This window comes from Chaetodon trifascialis, chromosome 21 (genome assembly GCF_039877785.1).
Source record: "Chaetodon trifascialis isolate fChaTrf1 chromosome 21, fChaTrf1.hap1, whole genome shotgun sequence".
In the NCBI taxonomy this organism is placed as follows: Eukaryota; Metazoa; Chordata; class Actinopteri; order Chaetodontiformes; family Chaetodontidae; genus Chaetodon; species Chaetodon trifascialis.
This window is the reverse complement of record NC_092076.1, coordinates 3230444-3252752: the sequence shown is the minus strand read 5'-3', so window position 1 is coordinate 3252752 and position 22309 is coordinate 3230444. Positions and strand designations below refer to the sequence as shown.

The following is a 22309-nucleotide window of genomic DNA, read 5'->3' as shown; positions in this document are numbered from 1 at the left end:
GACAGCTTCAGTCTCTAAAGGGCATCGGCAGAAACCGAGCAGCAGATTAAAATAATCCCGATGTTTCAGAAACTTTTCTTAAAAACTTCTTCGTGAAGTTTACACCGATGAGCCGCTTCAGTAGTGCTTTCAAACGTCTCCTGCACGTCTTCGGTGGTCATTGTTTCCGCGCTGACCGGCTGATAATCCTTAACTCGACTGTCACCTCCACGTTTGTTTGATCTCTGCCGCCCGTCCTGTTCGCCCTCGTCCTGATCGCTTTCCTCGTATGCGAATCAAATGTAACTTCAGGCTGCGTCCATCACCAGTGTCCCACCCTCCTCCTTCACTCTCTATCTCTCTCTCTCCCTCTCTCTCTCCCTCCTCCCCCCGTCCCACGGCTGCTCGCCCCACAGCCCATCAGAATGACAATAGTATTGATGTAAAATGTGTCGCCTTTGGGCCGCTGAAGCATATAACCCCTGCATGCCTGGCCCAGCCACCGCCGCAGTTTATGGCTTTATTGTGTCCCCTTTTATGTCCTCCCCTGTTGGGGTGGGCGGACAACAATTTAGAAAATTCACTGTATATGTCCCCGCAAGTGGGACGGAGATCATGCGTGCGTGCGCTGTGTGTATATCCGGATCAATTAGTCAGGGCGCAACCCCTAAAAATCAACACGTACGTCATCCCGCATCCCTTCACCCACCTCCAGCCGCTCTGAGGAGCCATTTTTTTCAATGATCAGGGACAAAACAAGTTGAGTAACTCCTCTACCTTTTTCATGTGTCCCTCCCCATACCTCCCTCTCTCACTTCCCTCCCTCCCTCTTTTCACTCCTTCCTTTCTTTTCCACATTACCAGGGGGTGGCGTGTGATTGACAGATGGGAACGAATAATAATTTTTTTTTTTCGTAACCTAAGGCCATCTTCTGTGATTGGCTTGCCAGCTGACATCTCCAAACCTCATTCCCCCCGCCTCTCCCCCCCCTTTAATATTGGGCCTGTGGATGAGGCATCCTGAGGGAGAAAAAAGTAGAGAGAGAGAGAAAAAGATATCTACCTTAGGGAAGAACCTCAGAGAGAGGGAGGGAAGGAGAGGACGGGTAGGAGCGTGTGTGCATGTGTGTTAGAGACACTTATTCTCTTAACTACTAGGAGACAGACACACTTTCCTGGCCCGACTCAAAGAAGGGGGGAAAACAGGAGGAAGATTTTTTTTTTCTCAATATCATTTTAATCTTCCCCCTCATTCAACAATCAAGCTGCCCCAAAGCTTCTCTTCCTGGAAACTCTTCTTCGCTGCCTGCTGGAAGTTCTATGTATTGATCCATTCACCCTCTCACACACTGCAAGGCTTACCTCATGGATTTGTATCTGATTGGATATTTGATGTGTGTGTGGTTGTCCAGCTCACGGGTGCTTGGAGGCTATCCCATCTGGTGGTGAGTACAAATCCACAGTTTCAGCATCAGAGCCTATAGCCGCACGAAGGGAGAGAGTGTGTTTTTGGTCAAATGATCATTTCTGAGAGGGCAGAATGTGCACTTTCAGTTGACTGCGTGGAAAAATGTTCTCCGGCCCAGTCCAAAGAATCTTAACCTCAAATACTAGTGTAACGGAAAAGGCTCGCCGTTCTTTTCCCCTCCACACTCACGTCCATTTATCATATTGGAGCATGTTGTGATGCAAAGAGGGTGAATTTCTACTTTGGGAGGCGTTAAATGACTGGTTCTTTTTTGAATTTGAGACAAAACACAGCAGTGAGTGGATGCCATGTTGATCTGAATTGTCAGCAGCACTGTGAGGACTTGTGAGGCATTTCCACACACCAGCTGTAAGATCAGTCATTATTACACAAATTGTGGATTTCGCTCGAGGACAATGACAGCAGTGATGCTGCTCGTAAAAACTCAACAAAGCCTCCAAAAGGCTCCTGCTCACAAACCACTGAAATGCAACCATATCATCCAGCAGTCGTGACTTCTCAGATCAGCGTCATTTTGTTTTGTTTGCTATTGTGTGTCACTGTTCTACATTCAGGCCGCCGGCCCCCAAACATGCCGTGAACTGAATCTGAATTGTTTTTTTTTTTTTTGCTAGATGTATGACATTCACTGAACGCTAAATCTCCACCGCTGACAAAGTTACACACAATTTTTTAAATATTACAAATTTTGCGGTCTGCCACGGGGCATCAGCGGTAATTAAATGAATCTTTTCTTTTTGGGGAAAAAACAGTTAAGCATGTCATTTTGCTTTTCAGTTGCACCACAATTCACCCCCTCCACCACGGATTTGTCAGGAGACAATACGTTTAGGTGCCGCAGGGTTTTATTCTTTGTTAAATTATCCCAGATCGCTTTTGGCACCAGCAACTGAAATTTAGAGGTTTATCTCATTACAAATTCAGCTACATGCAGCTGACCTCATGGCTCCTGGTCTCCTTTTGTAACATAAAGCTTCTATTTTGGAGATATTTGCGTAGGCGTATGACAAAGCTCTTTTGGCTCACGACACAATACTTGTCAGAGCTACTGCACTTTTAGTAGCCCAACTAGCATGTGGTCCCACCATAGTGCTGTCCAAACCACGAGCATCTTCTGGTTTCATTTACAGAGCAGGCAGCTGCCAAGCACACAGGCCACAGGGCTGAAGTGTTAATGGCAAAGAGGACTTTACACCCACTCCTGGCTTCAGGAGGACCATCAGACAACAGTGACAAAGAGCCTGAGATTCTCTCTCTGTGAATTACCTGCAGCTGTTCTGTTCAAGGAGCTTACATGACACCGGTATAATGTTCGAACCTTAACAATGCGCACCACCTTTGATTTGGGTAACAAATTTTGAAGTGCAGGCTGGGCGAGGGGTTACTGGGAGGGTGGTGGGATGAAAAGCCGAGCCGTAGCTCCAGGTGACCGGGCAGGTGCTGAGGAATGGGTGTCAAACAGCGCTGTCAGCGGCATCGCCCCGCGGTGTCGAGCGCGTCCAAAAGGAGACAAAATGAGGTGGTGCGTCAAACACGAGGGTGCCGAGTTTCAGCGAGGGCCCAGCCGGCTCCTCTCAGCTTCTGTCTCAGGGGCGAGGACTTGGCCATAAATTCTCCAGCCAAGGTGGGACGGGTTGGAGGGAAGAGCAGTTTTGACTGCTTTATGCCTGGCAGCCTCGCTGTTACAAGATGGAGTGTTGAAAACAAAACAGAGCATAAATAACTCCAGTGATATGCACATATGCATGGCTGAGGATGAGGTGTAGAAGAAAGAAAAAGGCGTAGCAAACTAATGAGGTGGGTTTGGAAAGGCGAGACAGAGCAGTAAATTGCCTCCTTGAAATGCAAGAATGTTGAGGAAACCGTAGTTTTGGTGCAAAATGGCCAAAATCAAGGTTTGAGAGAATTCATGACAGCTTAAAGCTATGTGGTGACCACACATAATCCACAGGTCCTACAGCGTCTCCGTCCAATTATCTGACAGCGCCATCCCCTCTGTGTGGTTTGAAAATGAAAAATGTCTGCTCTTGGACTCATTGCTGTGTTCTGGTTTCACCTTTTAACCTACGTTTGATAACCGAGGAACACCAGCACGAGGACTTGGAGCGCTCTGAAACAATATCCTGTTTTATTAAACGCTGAGGGTTTTAATAAGAGTGTATTGAGCCCGCGTGGCTTAACTCATCAACCTTTTTCAGAGCAGCTTAAGCCACTCTGTCAGCCAGAAAGTGTTTGTGTTCCTTGCATAAACAACAGCGGTTGTAAGTGAATGATGACAGTCACTTTCAGCGAGGAATTACCTCAGCTGAATTCACGCCAACACCAGCCATCGAGCATCAGCGGCGATTATCGGTTTAACTCTGTCATATCACGCCGCACAGCCACGAGATGTTTAAATCCAATAACTGTTATTCTCTTAATCCTCTGTTATCATCACCTCTGTGAAATCTGCATGAGGCGCTGAACGCTCCATGTAAATTTCTCTGGGTGCTCGCTGTAATTTCAAGCGGCTCCATCTCATATGGACTCCGCTTTTCCACAAACACTTTTCAATGCTTGCGTTTTCTTGACATTTACACTGTCGTCGGTTTGATAAAATCAAACAGGGAAAAATAGTTAATAGCTTTGTAGCAATTGTCAGCATACCCTAAAATCATCCAGCGCTTTGATGAGCAGTCAGCGCAGCCCTGATTCACCAGTATTTCTTTCATTTAGACCACCTGACAGGGCTTTGTGTGACGTCCTTGCAGGGGAAGTTTTTTCATTCATGGTTAATATTCAGTCACTGCGACAAATGCAAGCAAAGGTTAAAGGTAACTCTTTATCATAGAGGGAAAAAAGAAATACCATTTGTCAAAAGGTATTTCACACATAAATACTAATCTATTCTTAGGGTCTGTGCATTATTAAAGCTTTCAGTGACTCATTTTTAACATCCTTTAATTAAAATTCGGACCATGCACAGGCCTAAAATATGACCTCCAGTTTAAAATTGTGTTTGCTGTTCGAAACATTACTTGTGGAAGTTTTGGGAGCCGCCGGACCTCAATAACGTCAGCATCATACCTCCGGAAAGATCTCACGCAAAGCTATCGAGCCCAGTCTGCACACAGACCTTTCCAGTTCAACCTGAGCGGCTTAAATGGGGCTCTAGAGTCCATCTCTGGGTCTCAGGAATGTCATTATCTGACTGTGACACCACCCCCCCACCCTCCACCTCCAATCTTCAATCCAATCTTCGACCCCAAAACCCCTACCACGGGCAAAAGGATCACTTAAATGATTCTTACTGCGGGAAAATCCTCCGTCTGCCACCTTGTGTGAAAAGATCAAGGATGTTTGGCTTTTATCCTCCACAGTGCAGTGGAAGGTGGAGAAAAGAGCAGGAAAGTCCAGAAGAATGTCATTCATAAGAAACTTTGGGGTTCCATTATGAATGGCTGAGGGCCGCCATAGGGCCAGGGTCAAAGGCAATTTTAGGCTAAAGCCCAAGAGAAATGTCTCCACAGGGAGCGCCATCCACAGGGATACAGGGAGTACGGGAGGAGGAAATTCCTCAAAAACATGGCTGACTATGTTGCATGTTCTAAAATTACCACAAATTCAGCCCTAAGCGGGGGCGTCGCTACGGTATGAAGCTCATAATGAGGCAATATCGCTCGAGGATCCGATCAAAACACTTTGATTTGATGAAACATCTCGTGACTCAGACGCATTTGTCTGGTCTTAAAGAATGATGCGTATCACAATGAGCAAAAAAACACAAGACTTGTACCGGCACAGCGAGAACAACCCTCACGCGCTGATCTTCACAAAACATTCAAAGGCCGCGTCGTGGGATGACATTATCCAGTCAAAGCCAAGCTAGGTGAGGGGTTCAAAGGAGAGTGGTATTTCAAAGCAGCGAAGGCGAGTCCTAATCTTCAGCCACCATCAAAGCACATGCAATGAGCTCTTGTAGGAAATGACAAAGTCCCCCAGTGCACAGCTATTAGCTGCACTAAAACACAGGCCGGGACAGTTCCTCAAAGGGAAAACGGCAACGGCCAGGGGCAAAGAGATCATTAGGGGACACGTGTGGAGGCACAAACACACAATATCTAAAGTCTTCATTACCTGGCTGATCTCACCTGTATGGCTTGTTACAGATGTTAATTATTGGCAGCAAGCAATTTCTCTGAGTCACAGGGTCAGTGACAGATGTGCTGATCACACCTGTGCAGCCTGTATTCAGTCAAAGCCTCAGGTCACTGACCAGGTCAAGCAAACGGCTAACAGAAGCAGTGTGAACAGGAAGAGATGAATATCCTTCAGTGGCTCTAAAGCAAAGTGCTGGGAAGAATTTGGAATAATGGACGTCTTTGCAATAACGAATCATCACCTGCAAAAATGAGCAACGATCACATGACGATAAAATGCAAAAAATTTGCCTTTAAACTGAGAAATACTAACATGAAGCCAAACAAAAGAAGCCAAACAAATGAAAACGTTAAGTGGTATCTAAACACAAGCAGCTGAACATGAACTTTGGAAATAAAAGAGTCTAAAATTGGCAAAAACTGTATTTAAATGAGGAGTTATCAGAGCAAAGAATACATTCACAACAACGCTGATCTGTCCAGATGCTCTGTAAATTCAGTCTACCTTAAAGGGCATTGATGTGCGACACCCAGTCCTACTGGGGGAAACAAAGGTAAAAGGGAAAGGCAAAACATGCAGGACAATGGCTTTCGTGAAGACAGGGACGGGCAGATCAATGGAAAAGGGAGTTAACAAGTGTGGGCCACAGGCGCTGACGCCTGTGAGTGAACTATCCGCAGACTGGCGAGCTTCGCTAACCAGGTAGATCTCCCACAATGTCGCTTCACATTCCACTTTTATTCAGAGGTTTCTTTCAAATCGACCAAAGTATGAGAAAGTCAACAGCAATTAGATTTTTAATTACTTTTAAAGACACCGTGCGGTGTTTGAAATTTCCACAAAGAAATTCCAGACATACAGCGGAAGATTCCAGACAATCCATTACGAGTTATGATTTGCATAGGATGCATTACTGCTGGCAATCCGAGCAGCAGCGCCAACGAGCTGCCCCTAATGAGCAGAGGCGGGGAACAATGCGCTGTTTGAGCTGTGGTTCATTCACGCAGTCCCTCATTCAAACAAGCCCCGTCCTTTCAAGACAGCAGCTCAGACTCTGCTGTGTCCACCTGCAGACGGGCCGACGCACCGAGCCTCCAGTCGGACGTGCGCTTGTCAGTGCCTTGTGCTCTCCAGAGCACTTCTGTGCAGAGCTACTGCTGCTCTCATTCACTTCCTGACAGGCAGGTTCACAAGTTTACACCCTGTTCAGCTTCCCTCTTCACGTCTCCATACATGTGACTGCAGGGGCTCCTTGTCCCAACTGCACACTCTCAGCAACAGTCTGCAGAGAGGGGAGAGGAGGGGAGGCAAAGGAGGTAGAAAGAAAGAACAGGTTGGAACATTTTTCAGGGGTCCTGTCATTTTTTATCTGATCAGCCAGGAGCTGTTGGACTACAAATCAAAAGTGTGCCAAAGAAAAAGAGAAGACAACAAAACACAGACAGCAGCTTTGCATTCCAGCCTCCACCAGGAAAAGTCCCATCCTCGGGCAAAGCCGGCAACTTTCCTTGGCCCACTTACTCTCTTTCGCGTGTCTTTGTGTCTCTGCGGACTCTGGTGTGGGATTTATAAATGAAGTTCTGATGGCAGTGCTTTCAGTGCACGTCTCTGACTGCTCTGCTAGGGCCTCATTTAGCAACATGATGTCCTCCAGGCAAATCTGACAAGTTGAGCTGCGGCGTCAACATATAGAGGTAAATTAGAGGTAGATTAGAGTTTAATGCAAACAATATTCCTGCAGTCTGCTAACTGCAGAGGCCTTTTCACGAGCCTGGTTCTCACAGAGCACACTGGGGATTCAGCGCTTCAGGCACAAACCCAGCATAAGCTAACAGTAATTTCTCTCTAATGAAATAAGTTAACTTGTTCAGACACGGCTAAGAACGACTGGCACCCATCGTCAATAACCACTTTGGCAAATACATTGGAATACAATAGCATTTTATCAAAAATGAAGCTGGTATGAAATCTGTTTGGAAAGGCTGAATCCTTCTGAATTACTTATTGACTCTGCTTAGCTGCAGCTTTAAGCCATTACAAGTCACAGAAAATATAATAAAGGTCATATTTAAGAAGGAACCCAAGTGTTTTGTCTGCTGCTCTTTGCTACTAAAAGACAGGAGATAAAAGGTTTGATGAGAGATTCATTAGAGCATCAGAGCTGAACAAATCCTGGTATTTAACTCACTCGGAAACTGCAAACCTAACTGTAGCACGACACAAACGATGCACAGCTGAATACATCAGCAGGCGTAGGTCTCCTCTTGACCTGAGCGTCCCGGCTTGTGATGAGACCAAATGGAAAATCATATCACGTGTCAGCAGCTTTCAGCATGTCCTGCAACCAGGGTGCAACCCAATTAACGCAGCTGCAATGTTTGCACAGAGCGGGCGATACGATGAAGGAATCCCAGCTCTCGTCATTATCTCAGTGATAACCTCGTTGGAGGTGGGAACTTACAAGTAGCAACACAGCCGTGAAGTTCAGTGCGCCTTCACACATGCACGCAGGTTTCCATGAGTCTGAACAGTGCCTAAGGAAGCATGCATGGAGGGATGGATTGTGACAGGCGCTCTAATCCCTCTCTTTTCATTTCTGCTGCGTACTCTGGTTGCCACTTAAACATTCCAATTTGTTGGAAACTAAAAACTTTCAATAACTTTGAATTAACTCAGTCAGTCGAAACAAACCTGAACACGAAACACATTTCAGCTTGTGCCTGTCAGACCAGAGCTCAGCGGTGGAAACTGACAAAATCCAAACCGTATGCTCAAGTACTGCATTTAAGTCCAGCTTTGAGGTACTGGTACTTCAACTGAGTATTTCCAATTCTTGTTATTTTAGACTCCTACTCAAATATTGTGTTTTTTACTGCACTACATTTATGAAACACTATAGTCACTAGTTACTTTCCAGATTCAGATACACACAAAACATGTGATAAACTTATGTGCATTTCTTATCAATGAAAGTACTCACAGTACACACTCAGTTACATTACATTGCTGCATACACGTTCATCTTTTGATACTTACCAACCAACAGTAGCCTATGACAAAACATAACAATGACAGGTGGCACTATGAGTACTTTTACTAATTAAGTACTCTTAGCACATTATGCTAATAAGCACTTTTACTTCAATACAACTTTGATGCAGGACTTATATGGAATATTTCTGTTTTGTAGATTGGCTAAATACTTTGTCTAGTACTGGCTAAAACTCTGAAACAAAATATTATTTAGCAGTACTTACGTTTAAACGCTGTCTCTGTAGAAAATGTAGCTGTACCTCATGTTAGCTAACGTTCGCGGTAACGGCTCCAGCAGCCGAAGCACGTATGATGCGACGTCAGTGCGCAACGTAAGACGTTACTGTAGTTAATGACATTTAATGTATTTATTTCATTAGTATTTGATTACAATTTGAAGCCAGTTTTTTACCTGAATTCTTTGTACATTATCCTCTTTGTCAAAAAAAAAATAAAAATAAAAGACTGTGCGCGAACCAATTGAGGAGTAGGACTACGCAAAACCGTTAAATATTTGATAATGCGCAATACACGAACTATAGAACTGACCATGATTAACGAAAGCGTCTCTTTAACTACAAGAAAAAGGCGGAATTACTAAAGGTAAGGCAGACATTGTTTACCCAGCTGTCACATAGCAAGTCATCTTTTATATTAAACATTACATTGGAAGCGTAGAGCTAAAGTTTAGCTAGCTCTGTTCGTGCTAGCTAAATACGTAACATTAACTTACAAATTTTGAAAACATTCAGCAGGTTGTTACTTACTGTTGTTTTGAAGACATTTCCAGGTTCCTCAAAGTTTCCTCTAACATTATCCAGTTAGATGAAAAACTGCTCAGTTTGGTGCGGGAGAGGATGATTAAGCTAACTTACAGCACTTCCCACATTATAATTGTAAACGCACACCGGAAGTGACATGTCATGTCCTCCATTGTTTTGTGCAATACAAGAAGTACTTATTGTATATTTAAAAATATAATCGTAGAAAATAACCTTATCACAGATAATTGAACCTAATAAATTTTGGTCACACAAGGTGAGCAAGAAAGAAAGCAAATATTTTAACAAAGGACCTACGATGCTGGGTTTTCTGGAAATAAACTGACTTATTTTACTCTCCTCACTTGAAGAGAAGCAGAAGCTCTGATGAGATATATTGGTCATGTTTGATGGCATGTACACATCACTGTAGAAGAGTATCAGCAGGTACCTGATCTTAGAAACTTGCATATGGGCCCTGGTCATGAACTTCAAGCTGTTTCTGTAGGCCATCAGGTTAAAGGCAGTGAGGTCAGGTGTCATGTTCTGCTCAGCAGGTTCAGAGGGTCACCTGGTACTTTTTGTGCCTCTGGACATAGGAGGCTGTCACACAAAGAAAGCTCATCTGTGAACAGACATGTGCTACACACTGACCCCTGTAATGCAGACCTCCCACAAGAGCAGCTGCAATATTTTTCTGACAGGACTAGAGTCCGTGACTCACCTCTGACTAGAGACAGCAAAATAAAAAGTGAGATGCAATAGAGTAGCTCCTGTCCGTCACTTCTCTAACCAAGGAGCAGAGAGTATAGTTGTGATTTTCTTACACTGGGAGTGGTTGAGTCAAAGTTTTTGTTGACAGTGTTACAGACTTGATTGCGTGAATTTCCACTTTTCAGCAAGGTGTGTGGTGGAATCCCTTTGTTTCCTCTGCTTCATTTCTGTGGTTTCCAGTGGCCCGTCATACTTTCACATCAGCCCAGTTTGGATACTGAGAAAACCCCCAACCAAGCCGTAAACCCCCCAGGCCAGTAGAGGCCCCATACGGACCTGCCCGGGCATGCACCTGCCAAGCCCTGCCGTTCGCTGCTGCTCTGCTGCTCGTCTCGTCCCCTGCAGCAGATTCCCCCGGCATTCTGCCTCTGTGGAGGTCTCAGCGTCTGCTGCTCCCTCACTCGGTTGAGACACGTTGCTCGTGGCTTCCGAGAAGTGAGGCAAAGCAGGCAGGATCAGCATGGCACACATGTGGTCTGCATGCATGAGTCTGCGTGTGTGTCTGTTTGCACGATACGCCTCATAACCCCTCAGGGTTAAGACTCTCATTAGCACCTAGCCAAAAAGATATCCCTTTCATCTCATCTGTCCATACGCATCAAGTGAGGCACATCCTTTGCAAATAAAGACAAATAGGCTGGCAGATCCACAGCCTATAGTCTAAACATGCTATGTCCACCACAAAGTCCTATGTGGTTAGCTAATTGATTCCATCAGAAATCCTGTAATCACTGGTTAAACCAGCATGTCAGAGTGGTGGGCAGCCAGTCTCGCTGTCCTGAACAGAACCTGAAAATGTAGCAGAGGCTGGCACAGTGGTCTAAAAACAGAGATATCTCACTTGGGCAGGAGAGATTTTCCTTTGAATTAATTGACTGATGTTGTTGGGGAGCATGTGACAGTGCTGAGTTCAATCCAAGTTCTGAGCAGAGCATCATCCACTCTGGTCCATCCCATGACTGAGAGATTAATGGGCAGTAACCAAGCTCACAGACAGTGTAATTAAGGTCCTTAGTCACTCAGTCACCAGACAGAGTGAAGTCAGCAACACTTGAACTCAGTGATGTAGTTGGGATTGCGACTGGCAGATGAGCTAATGTGGCTGCCTTCGCTTGGGTACACCCAAGACAAGAACACAAATGGAGATTGATGAGCGCTATCAAATTACTAAGTGCATCGGAACATCAAATTGGGCAAAACAGCATTTAAGTTGGATATGAAAGAGAAGAGACTTATTTTTTCCTTGGGCATAGTGGTGTTTGAGTGTCTTGAGTAGTTTATGTAACTGTACTATCCTTGAGGAGCTGCGATCAGACAGGGTTTCATACTGAAACCTAAGACTTGTTTGTTGTGTATCAGTGTCAGTCAGGAAGCTCATGCCAACAACACAAGTGGCTGATGACGTGATCATCATATACAGTATTCCTTTAGAGCAGCTGTGAAAGCAAAACAACTCGGCCTCTCGTGTCTCAGTGTGGAAGCTCTGCTGGCAAAGCCTGATACCTGGGAGCCTGCTGCAACAATGCACACCTGAGATCAAAAACCGTGTATGGGAGGGGAGAAGGGTGCTGGGAGGTGGGGGCAGGGTTTAGAGATGCAGAAAGCAAAAGCGCACATGAGCTGTGAACCTATCTGAGGGGGGATTTTTTCCCTGTGACTTCAATGGCTTGACTTTTGTGTTGGGGTGGGGCACTGCGCTGCACTCATCTGTCAGAGTCAGTGGCTGCTGTGATTGGGTTGCGCCCTGCAGGGGTCCTGAGGTCATCCTGAGTGGCGCTCTGATCTGATCAGCATCAATTGTTCCCCCATGATCCCCTCATGGCCTCCAGCGCCACGTTGTCCGCCCAGACTCAGCCAAGTGCTGGAGTCTGCTCGACGCTGGTGAAGCTCTTCTCTGAAAACTGTGAATTGGCAGAACATCTTCACATCCATGACACTGTCAACACCCAAATCACACACATCCACTGTGAAGCCCGCATCTCTGTGCAGAAACATGCATGTTTCTTCAAGTGATATGTTTAATGCCCACAGATAAATAAACAAGAAATATGAGGCCGACATCCTCCAATAAATGCATGACCTTCCGGGTGAAACTGTACAGTTTTGTTTGAGCTTGTCATACAAAAAGCATGTTAAAACAAGGGCATGGAAAACACGTTTTCTCCCTCTCTCCTTCTTTTATTTCAAGAGAGATAGAAAGCAATTAAAATTAATTACCTGAATGAAACTATAATGGTTTCTGGCATCACAAGCTGATCTTAGCTGTCTCACTGTGGTGATTAATCCCTGTTTAGGCACATCTGCAAGGGCCTTCTGGTGAGGCACAGAGCTTCAGATATGCTGTTTTCATCCATCACCAACAAGTTCAGCTGTACATGCTGTTGTTCTCAACAAATCAACTACAGAGGAAAACCGCAAATGAGTGATTGGGCTGCAGAGGCAGGTGTTTTCAGAGATTTGAAACTGTGTGAGGGGGCTTTTCCCAGTCTAAGCAGACAGGTTCTTGTATGTTATCTGTTCGATCAGCAGATCTGTGTGTACTAACAAGTGGGAACACTTTGAAAAGTCAGGACTAATAGCTTGCATCCCTGCCCTGAAGTGGGCCTGTTGGCCTCCCCCTCCTGGTGGAAAAACAAGACAAAATAAACAGGAGCTCTTAGTATAAACTATATTAAGCAGATGAGTCAATAAAACACTCAAGCATGAATCACTGTACTGTCACAGAGCTACGCTGCTCTCCTCGTGGAGCAGGTTGCCTTTCACAAAGGCCTCCCTGGCAGGTCAGCATGGTTTCTATTGAGTTCAGGGAGGGCACGCATTTGTACTGCGAGGCAAAACGCTTCACTTCCCACATCCTGTAAAACTGTAAAGGCATCAGGGCTGAGTGTCATTTGTTTCTTTCCAGGTGCAGATACGGTACAATACAAAAAATAAGAAGAAGAACAGAAGCTCTCAAATGTTAGCTGTTGTCTAAGCACGAGCAGCTGTACAGGACTGTTAATCACTGAATATCTTGCCATTCCAGTGTTAGCTTCTCATGCTTGATGATTTTTTTGTGCTACAGACACTTTTGTCAGTACCAAAAAAGTGTTGAGGTTCACTGTAAACTCATATAAGTTGTTTTCAGTAGAACCTGAATTTAACCTGTTTTTATCCATTAACATTGCGGTGATATCCTGTTTGGTGATAATCCTCTTTGATCATGTTGCAGTTCTTTTTGTTCCTAATCCTCCTGAGTTTATGTCCAGCACATCTCGCTTAATCACGCTTTCTCTCTCCGTGTGCCACAGGTCCCTGGCCCTCGGGCAGCAGTACTCGTCTCTGGGCTCCCAACCCATCCTGTGTGGCTCTATCCCCGGCCTGGTGCCCAAGCAGCTGCGTTTCTGTCGCAACTACATAGAGATCATGCCCAGCGTTGCTGAAGGCGTCAAGCTGGGGATCCAGGAGTGCCAGCACCAGTTCAGGGGCCGCCGATGGAACTGTACCACCATCAAGGACAACCTGGCCATCTTCGGCCCCGTGCTGGATAAAGGTAAATTATTCACAAGTGCTTGTTCAGGAAAAGCCTGCAGTGAATCTTTATTGCTGTTTTTATGATGCACATGTGTACCTGAGGCTCAGGGTACAAAATAAATGATGATCTAAATGAACTAGTAGCTGAGGCTACTGCAAGCTGTTACAAAACATAGCATTTAACAGTTTCAAGCCTAAGGCTCAGCACTGCCTGTTCTCTGGGCTTTTGCTGACAAACGACTAACTGGGGCAATTACAATAATATACACCTTTCCTGGCTGCTGTGAGAAATGAGTGCAGGTACAGGCACTGACACATTATTCGACTTCCATCCATCTTTACCCTCAATATCACATTTGTCTTCAGAGTCAGCGACTTTGTTTCGGTTTTCCCGACCGTGTTTACACTCCCCGACATGAAAGAGGGTCAGCGTGGCAAATCTATCAACGAAACCTGACAAGTACAGCAGATACACTGGAGACATCCATCACGCGCATCACACGCAGAATGCTAATTGTAAGATATTTCCGCGTTAGCTGTGTCCTTTAAACGATCCCACGAACCCCGACAATGTGGAACAACAGGCACAGGTGTCCTGCTTCAGGCCTTGCAGCCCCTAATTATAAAGGTAGAAGTTTGTGTGTTGCGAGTGAGGCTGCTGATTGGAAATGAATTACCCTGTATGTCAGAGGGGAAGGAATCTGGGCAGAAATGGGCAGTGTGAGCAGTCCAAGCTCCTCAGTCAAATAAAAGGGAGAGGGGAGGCCAAATGAGATTACAGGCAATAGAAAAGGGCCGGGGGGCTCTGCTCAACCCCTACTGTGCATGAAGACCAGTGCGCGCCTCACACAGTCCAGCTCCCACGGACGCCCCATTCACACGCCCTTTTGACTCTGTCATGAAAACAGGCTGAAAGGGGATCTCTCCAAACCTAGCCCGGGGTGTGCACTTTGGGACAGGGAAGCAAAGGAAGGAAGGAAGGAAGGAAGGAAGGAAGGAAGGAAGGAAGGAAGGAAGGAGGGAAGGAAGAAGAGCAGCTCACTTTGGGAGTGATGAATGGAAAAGTTCGAGGTAGCGAAGGGAGAGCTACCAGCCACCAGCTTCAGCCACCTTGAGCTGCGTGTTGGCCATGGTGGTGCTGTTGGTGGATGCCTGGAGGAAGTGGGGGGTGGAGGTCCTGTGGTGGGTGGTGGTGTATGGGATTTCAGCTCAGGGTGTTGGCAGAGGGGTGGCTGGAGAGAGAGGAGGGGGGGTTAGGGAGTTTAGGGAATGCCAGCTCCGGGCAGAGCGGGGCTGTGGGGGCGCGAGTCGCTGGGCCCTTTGTGTGGATAATACAGTGTGACACAAGGGAAACAAAGGCGGATTGATGGGCCCAGCAGGTAGCAGGGGCAGCGCTAGCCTTGGCTAACAGCCAGAGCTCCAGGGGCCCGGGGCTCACAGGCCCCTGTTGTGGAGGGCCCAGCTAGGCTTGCCAGGGTGAGCAGGGATGCCGAACCTGAGGACTGTGTGTCATCCAATCATGCAAGGTTTCACTGGGGATTTAGACCAAAACTGTATCCCTTTCACCGGCAATGACGCTGAAAATACAGTATTTCTGTATTACACAAGATTTTTAGATTCAGGAAGATACATCTAATCTAAAATAAGAGTTTGCATTTTTATTTCCAAACATTACTGAACATAGTTGTGATTTTACTGTATTTTGGTATCTGCATTACATTTTCACAATAAAAGAGCTGAACATTATGAGCAGGCATGCTGTCAGAAATGTCAGAAATACAGACACATCAAAAAAAATTCAGCTTCAGTGATTTTCATGAAACAGCACAAATATTGACCCCTGTGGCATCAAATTAACCACGAAAATAAAAATGTCTTTTTGTCTGCAGACACATTCAGACGAGCCTCCAGGCAAACATCAGCTTGTGGCTTGTGAAGTATTCTGATTGGGTCCTCAAAGCCTCATTGGCGCTTGAATTGCTGAGGAATTTCTGGCTTCAGTAGCCATTGTGGTTTACGAAATGCGGATTTCATTCTCTGCTCGTGTTTGTACAAATTTCCAAAATTCAGATCACGGAATCGTGCGTTTCATAAACTCGGGCCTCTCAGTCCTCCTCAGTGCTGAGGACCCCTTACCTCTGGGTGTGTTTTTCTATGTCTGTTACAGAGCTAGTGGAGTGTAATGGGTGAGCCGCAGTAAGTGTGCTGTGATTGTGAAACAATGGTGTCTGGTTACATAATAAGCTGTTGCCTTCAAAGGAGGCGTAACTCCATCCCTCAGCGTAAAAAAGAAACAGGCCGACACACTGCTAGGTTTCACCAGAGGGCCTTGGGCTCTGAACAGGGACGGATGGGTGGGGGTGGGGGGGTGGATGGGAGGGTGGGGGGTGACAACATTCCTGAAACACTATCCAGATGCAAAGCAGCACACCTCAGGGATGACAGGAGGTCAGTGAGACCCCGCTGAGCGTTAGGCCCTCCTGACACAGCCACAATGGGCTGATGGCACTGCAGGGACTCTGCTTTTAGGCTCCTCCGTGTGTCCGGTAGCGTGCGCTTCCTCATCCTGACATGATCTCATGCTAAACTCTGTGAACCAGGTTTACATATTGAGGACTGGACTCGTCTTCTGACGGCTTCTTGTTTTTCACAGTGGCGAATGCCGGCACTTCTCAAAGATGAAATGTTGTGTTAAAAGGTTATTGCCTGGAGGTCTCCCTTTCAATACCTCTGTCTGGATGTTGGCAGTCGTAAAGATTGCCTTGTCAATGTTTAACACAAGATTGTCTGTCTTCATCTGTCTCTCTCAGCAACCAGAGAGTCAGCGTTCGTCCACGCCATCGCGTCTGCAGGCGTGGCGTTCGCAGTGACGCGCTCCTGCGCTGAGGGCACGTCCACCATGTGCGGCTGTGACTCCCACCACAAGGGACCTCCCGGGGAGGGCTGGAAGTGGGGCGGCTGCAGTGAGGACGCAGAGTTTGGGGTGCTGGTATCCAGGGAGTTCGCCGACGCCAGAGAGAACCGTCCGGACGCTCGCTCGGCGATGAACCGACACAACAACGAGGCTGGACGCACGGTAAACACATTTAGACACACATGAGGGACATGTGCAGGGATGTGCTGACAGGTTGATTGTCTTTCCAAAACCACGGCTTTAATCTGCTGCTGTGGCAGCCTCCTGATGTCAACCTGATGTTCACCGTTAGTCATCTGGGATCAATGAAGAGCCAGAAGAGCTGCATCCACTGATCTACTGTCCAAAGTATCACGTATGTGTAGCATTAAGATTTGCCACTGGTAACTACAGGGCCGAGCACAAACCATGAAACAGAGGGGGCGGGGGCGTCCACATACTTTTGGCCAGGTAGTGTAGAAATTGATTACCACATGACTAAACTGATCAGGCAGCAGCTGTTTGATAGTTACAAGCTGCACCGAACATCTGCAGGCCCGCCTCTGTGGGAGAGAAACAGCCTCCATTGTTGAGCACATTTTGTCCTGTCGAGCGCTGCAATACATCACATTAATTAGCCAACCTGAGCACACACCGTACTATCAATCAGAGCAAAATGGGAAACTTGAAACCGAGATGCAGTAAACAATGGACAATGATCTGACTGTCTTGCGAGAGGCTTTATCCTGGAGACATCGCTGTTTGGGATTCTTAATTGTTCATGTGGGGGCTTGGGATTCGGCATTTGACTTGTCCGCACATTTCTGAGTTTCCACTTTAAAATGAGTACTTGACTTTGAATGACTGGTTAATTACTGATCTAAGCAATGCCTCCCCTCCCGCCTTGCCCCCACGCCTCGCCTTTCATGCCTTGCACCCCAATGAAAAATTCCCTGCCAGTCAAATAACCTGCGTGAGTTGAAGGGGAAAAGAAGGAAATCAGCTCCGACTTAAAACATCACTGGCTGCTGTCACTGCGTGGAGAAAACAGGCTCCCCGGCTGCTCGCTGAGGGGCAAATACAGGGACCACACGGCAACAAGACATCCCTTTGATCTGAGCGCACGGGAGCGGCTGGGGGGGCGCGCAGGAGCTAACTGAACAGCAGCGCCATCAGAGCCTCCTCTCTCCTCCACCTGGCCCTCTCACGCTCCAGTATTTAGCCCCGAGGGCCTCTGGGACTTGACGTTGGCATGACAAGCTCCATGGTGTGATGTCACCAGTCCATCCACCCCTAAATCTGCACTCTCCCCCCTCCTCACCCAGAGGTGCCCCAGCCACCTGCCTTCCGCCCCAGCTGGGGGAATTCTGCGGCTAAATATAGCTGTTGAATTAATGCACAACAAAATCAAAACACAAAGGTAAAACATGCCCCGCGGCAGCACACTCACGAGGTGAGCCAATGACTTCAGAGAGGCTGCAGCAGCTCCGAGCCTCTGTACTTCACAGCTGCATGACACTTAAATAAATTGCAGCCAGTGGCATATTGTTTTTCTTGGCCTGCTCTGCGAGTCTTTAGTGGTTTTGTTAGTCGGCATTACTGAATTTCCTGTAAATTTCTGACCGTAAAATTCCAGCAGACCTCGCTTGGTGGTGACTGACTTGGCTGCCTCGTAAGCGCCGAGTCATCAAATTAAGGCCATTTTAGTTAATGACACTTTAAAGGAATGCTCCACCCAAAAGTGGCATCAAAGTCTCTCCACCTGTCGGCCCTGACAGGCGGCTTTGAAACGCTTGTCACTTGACTTTTCCTGGTGGATGACAGTGTGAGTCAGACTGAATTCACAAAGTGTGCAGACGGGGAATCATCTTGAAAATGATGGATGCTTGACAGGCTGAGAAAGAGCTGCTTTGTTAGTTTATATCAGATATTTATTCCTACGCAGGATGGAAAAGTATAGAATCTCTGTCTGAGTCTCTGTTTACTACAATCTAAAATCCAGCTTTTTCTAAAAAATGATTTGCTCATACACTCAGAGTGTTTCTCATGGCAGCCTCCATGTCACATCAGCTCTGTGCAGGGGGGGGGGGGGAGGCCAGAGCCATGTCCGACCAAACACACACTCCTGGCGTCATTCCAAATCCGGACATCCGCGACCAAAGATTAATCTCGTCTGAGCGTTAGCGAGTTACGCAGTGATGCGGTTATCAGAGAAAACACAGACACAGTGAATAAACAAGCCTGCACACACGCCTTGAAATTTCCCTTTTTCAACTCTTTCTGGAGGCTAAAAATATGGAGGGAGCAGTAATATGATATCATTTATTCAGTATTTTAGGAGAGAATAATCTGTAGGTAGCAGCGGTTCGTTTACTTCCTGTGTGGTCAGAGATGTTTGGCGGTGGGACAGCCTGTTGGTGAAAGAAGTGTTCCAGCGGCTGGCTCGACAGTCCCGAAAATAAAGGCAGATCTATGGGAAAAGAACAGTCAGAATGTACATAATAAACATCAGCTGTTTGTGCTCACATGTTAAATATGGTCTGAAAAGTCTACAGAGAAGTCTGGAAGTATGAGTCTCTCAGGAGCAGAAAAGAATCAGTTTGACAGTTTTTAAATCAGTGAAGTTCAGAGGCGACACTGGCTTCAAACACCCCTGCAGAGTGAACTCAAACGTGTGTTCTGTGTTTCTCAGACCATCCTGGACCACATGCACCTGCGCTGTAAGTGCCACGGCCTGTCGGGAAGCTGCGAGGTGAAGACGTGCTGGTGGGCGCAGCCAGACTTCCGCATGCTGGGCGACTACCTGAAGGACAAGTACGACAGCGCCTCAGAGATGGTGGTGGAGAAGCACCGCGAGTCGCGGGGCTGGGTGGAGACACTGCGGGTCAAGTACAACTTCTTCAAGCACCCCACGGAGCGCGACCTGGTCTACTACGAGGGCTCGCCCAACTTCTGCGAGCCCAACCCGGAGACCGGCTCCTTCGGGACGCGCGACCGAGCCTGCAACGTGTCGTCGCACGGCATCGAGGGCTGCGACCTGCTGTGCTGCGGCCGCGGCCACAACACCCGGACTGAGAAACGCAAAGAGAAGTGCCACTGCATCTTCCACTGGTGCTGCTACGTCAGCTGTCAGGAGTGCGTGCGCGTCTACGACGTGCACACGTGCAAGTGAGAGAGGCTTTGGGACAAAACTGCCGGACTACAAGTGCTGCCCGCCCGCCCGCTCTTCACCCGCCCTTCACCCCCTGCACGACCGCCCTGCTTCCCCACACAGAAACACACACTCTGCACACACACACTCAGCCCTAATGGCTAATGGCACATCAGTGACGGATACTTCTACACCTTCTTTTGTAAAAACCCGCTCTAGAATCTGTTTTCCACACCACTGCACCCATTTCCATGATAACCACCAAGTGTTGACCTCCTCATGGGAAGAAGCTAGAGTTGTGCCCCTCTCCCCCGGTTCCTCCCCTGCAGCATTGGGCCCCTCCCCTCCCCTTGTCTTTATTTATTTCCCCCTCCATGCCAACGCGACGTTCGTGGCATGTACAGTAACACTTTGTACCTGTGAGATTAATGCAGTAAAGGAAAAAAAAAAAAACTCTCTTTGCTTTTGAATAAAAAGCATCTTCTAACTAACACCTCACTCCTCCGGCCCGTCTGGCCAGTTTACCTTTTGTTTGTTTTTTTTAAACTAAACCAACCTCTACACCGTCACTCAGCGGTACGTGACACTGAACACGTCGGCAGCCCCAGGAAACATCACTTTGTAACTACTGAACTGAACTGAGAACAGCAGGCAGGTGTTGGAAGTGTCCTGTCTTTTGACTACTGAGCTGATGAAATCCTCAGTGTTGCTACTCGCCGCTGACTGACTCTGGAAGATATACGCTACAGTCTGATTTTATAGCCCCGCATTTCTGAAATATTACCATTGGGCTGGGACTGGAGGTATGCAGCATGTGTGTGAACAAGCATGCTCATTCCACTAACTAACAACCCGACACATGTATATGTATGCACTATTCAGTTACTCCAGGTGGTAAACATTCGAGCATTGTTTGTGCGAGCAAGTCCTTCGTCCCTGCGAGCTAGCAGTTCTCACGAATGACGACTTTGTTCCTGCATTCGGGCACGATCGACCTGTAAATTGCTCATGATTTCCGTAAGCGTGATGCAACGCAGTCGTACATTATTGAGCGGAGGGAGTGCTGTGAACCGGAGAGAGATAGCGCCAGTGGAGGATAATTTACGGCTGTTTCATTTAGAAATGTATGCATCGAACTGGAGTCGAGCTTTAGCATGCTTAATGTTGAGTCCGGTCTTTTGAGCAGATCATTGGGAGATCTTTGTATCTAACTCTTCACGCGTTCATCAGGTCCGTCTTAGAGACTTTTGTCTGGAATCCTTCTTTTATCGCTGTGAGGAAAAAGGGGGACATGTGACGACACGTGGAGACCAGAGCGAACAGAAGCTTCTGCTTCCTCATCCTCTTCCTCCTCTCCGTGTTTTCCCTCAGTTGGACTGTTGAGGTTTTTAAGAAGCCTGAATCATGCATTTACTTGTCAGTACACCCCAAAACTGCTTGGTTGTTTGGTTTTGGAGATATTGGAAGAACAATGTGCTGTGATTTACTCAAAATATGTTATTGAGAGGCATCGGGTGTTTGGCCCGCTTGACGCTGACTTGTAATTTTTAACAAAAGGAGATGATTTTAAGGTCCCGGAGGAAAAATGGTTGTGATCTTTGGGTGCAGAGAAAAGACTTCCACTTCATGTTCGTGACTTCTGATTCCCAGAACGTTCAGGCTGGGAATCGTCACCGGGAGCGCAGTGATTTATGTGTGCAAGATGTGGATGTGTGCGCGCGCATGACGGCTGCCAGTGACAAACACGAGTGAATGGAAAAACGGATGGATGGATGGATGGATGGGTGGATGGATGGCAGGCTGGCTCTTCACAGTGGTGGAACAAGCTGAGAGAGGTTTCCACATAACATGTTCTGACAGTCCCACCTGCTTCCTATTAATTATACTCAGCAGCAGAAGTACCCAGTAGTGTATAGGCTGTCCTCTTTGTGACATAGCTTAGCTTTCGTGTCATCTTCTACGCAGCCCTCCCTACCTGGGCCCACCTTTCTGTGTTCAGTTCCCTCCAACCCCTGACCCCCACCCCCCCACCCCCGCTATATCCAAAGTTTTGTACAAATGTTTCAAAGTGAATAATTCCCTTTTTATTTTATAATCGTAAATGTTATGTTTTTATAAATATTATTTATTATACAATGTATATATCTGTATGACTGAACTAAGATTATATATTTGAAGAACAAAACTGTCTCGTGCTTTTTGCTTCACTGACGCAGGTACACTCACATGAATGACCCCTCCTCTGAGGTTACGGCTGTCCAGACTGTTGCAGAAAGAAGACAAACAGTATTAGAAGGAAGCATTTCCAGGACATTTTTGTTATTGTCAGCAAACCCCAAGAAAAGACCAAAACCAGCACTGATAAATCCACTGTTATCCAGAAGCGCTCGTCACTGAGCCACATGTTGCGCCGGGCGACATCTTCCTTCATTACCATGAGCTCACTGTAATTTCTCCTCAGTCAATGCCACGAGCGCCATCCTGCTGCCAGAAAGACTCATTAAATCACTCAGTGTGTATTAATCCGCTGCTGGAAATAGTCCCCAACAAATGCAGTTTAGTGCTGTCTGAGCAGC

The 22309-nt window shown here is 46.9% G+C and overlaps 1 protein-coding gene across 1 annotated transcript; it reads left to right on the top strand.

Moving 5' to 3' along the window:
• Window positions 1-1063: 1063 nt before the first annotated feature.
• On the top strand, window positions 1064-21760 carry wnt3 (wingless-type MMTV integration site family, member 3). The gene is made up of 4 exons (XM_070990200.1): window positions 1064-1424; window positions 13467-13708; window positions 16500-16765; window positions 19275-21760. The coding sequence occupies exons 1-4, from the start codon at window positions 1345-1347 to the stop codon at window positions 19752-19754; spliced, it is 1068 nt and encodes a 355-aa protein (XP_070846301.1). The 5' UTR covers window positions 1064-1344; the 3' UTR covers window positions 19755-21760.
• The last annotated feature ends 549 nt before the right edge of the window (window positions 21761-22309 follow it).

Bases quoted from the DNA above. Each gene is read 5' to 3' on its own strand.
- wnt3 (XM_070990200.1), top strand. From the start codon at position 1,345: ATGGATTTGTATCTGATTGGATATTTGATGTGTGTGTGGTTGTCCAGC. The intron at 13,709-16,499 runs GTAAATTATTCA...TGTCTCTCTCAG, and splicing joins CGGCCCCGTGCTGGATAAAG to CAACCAGAGAGTCAGCGTTC. The intron at 16,766-19,274 runs GTAAACACATTT...TGTGTTTCTCAG, and splicing joins ACAACGAGGCTGGACGCACG to ACCATCCTGGACCACATGCA.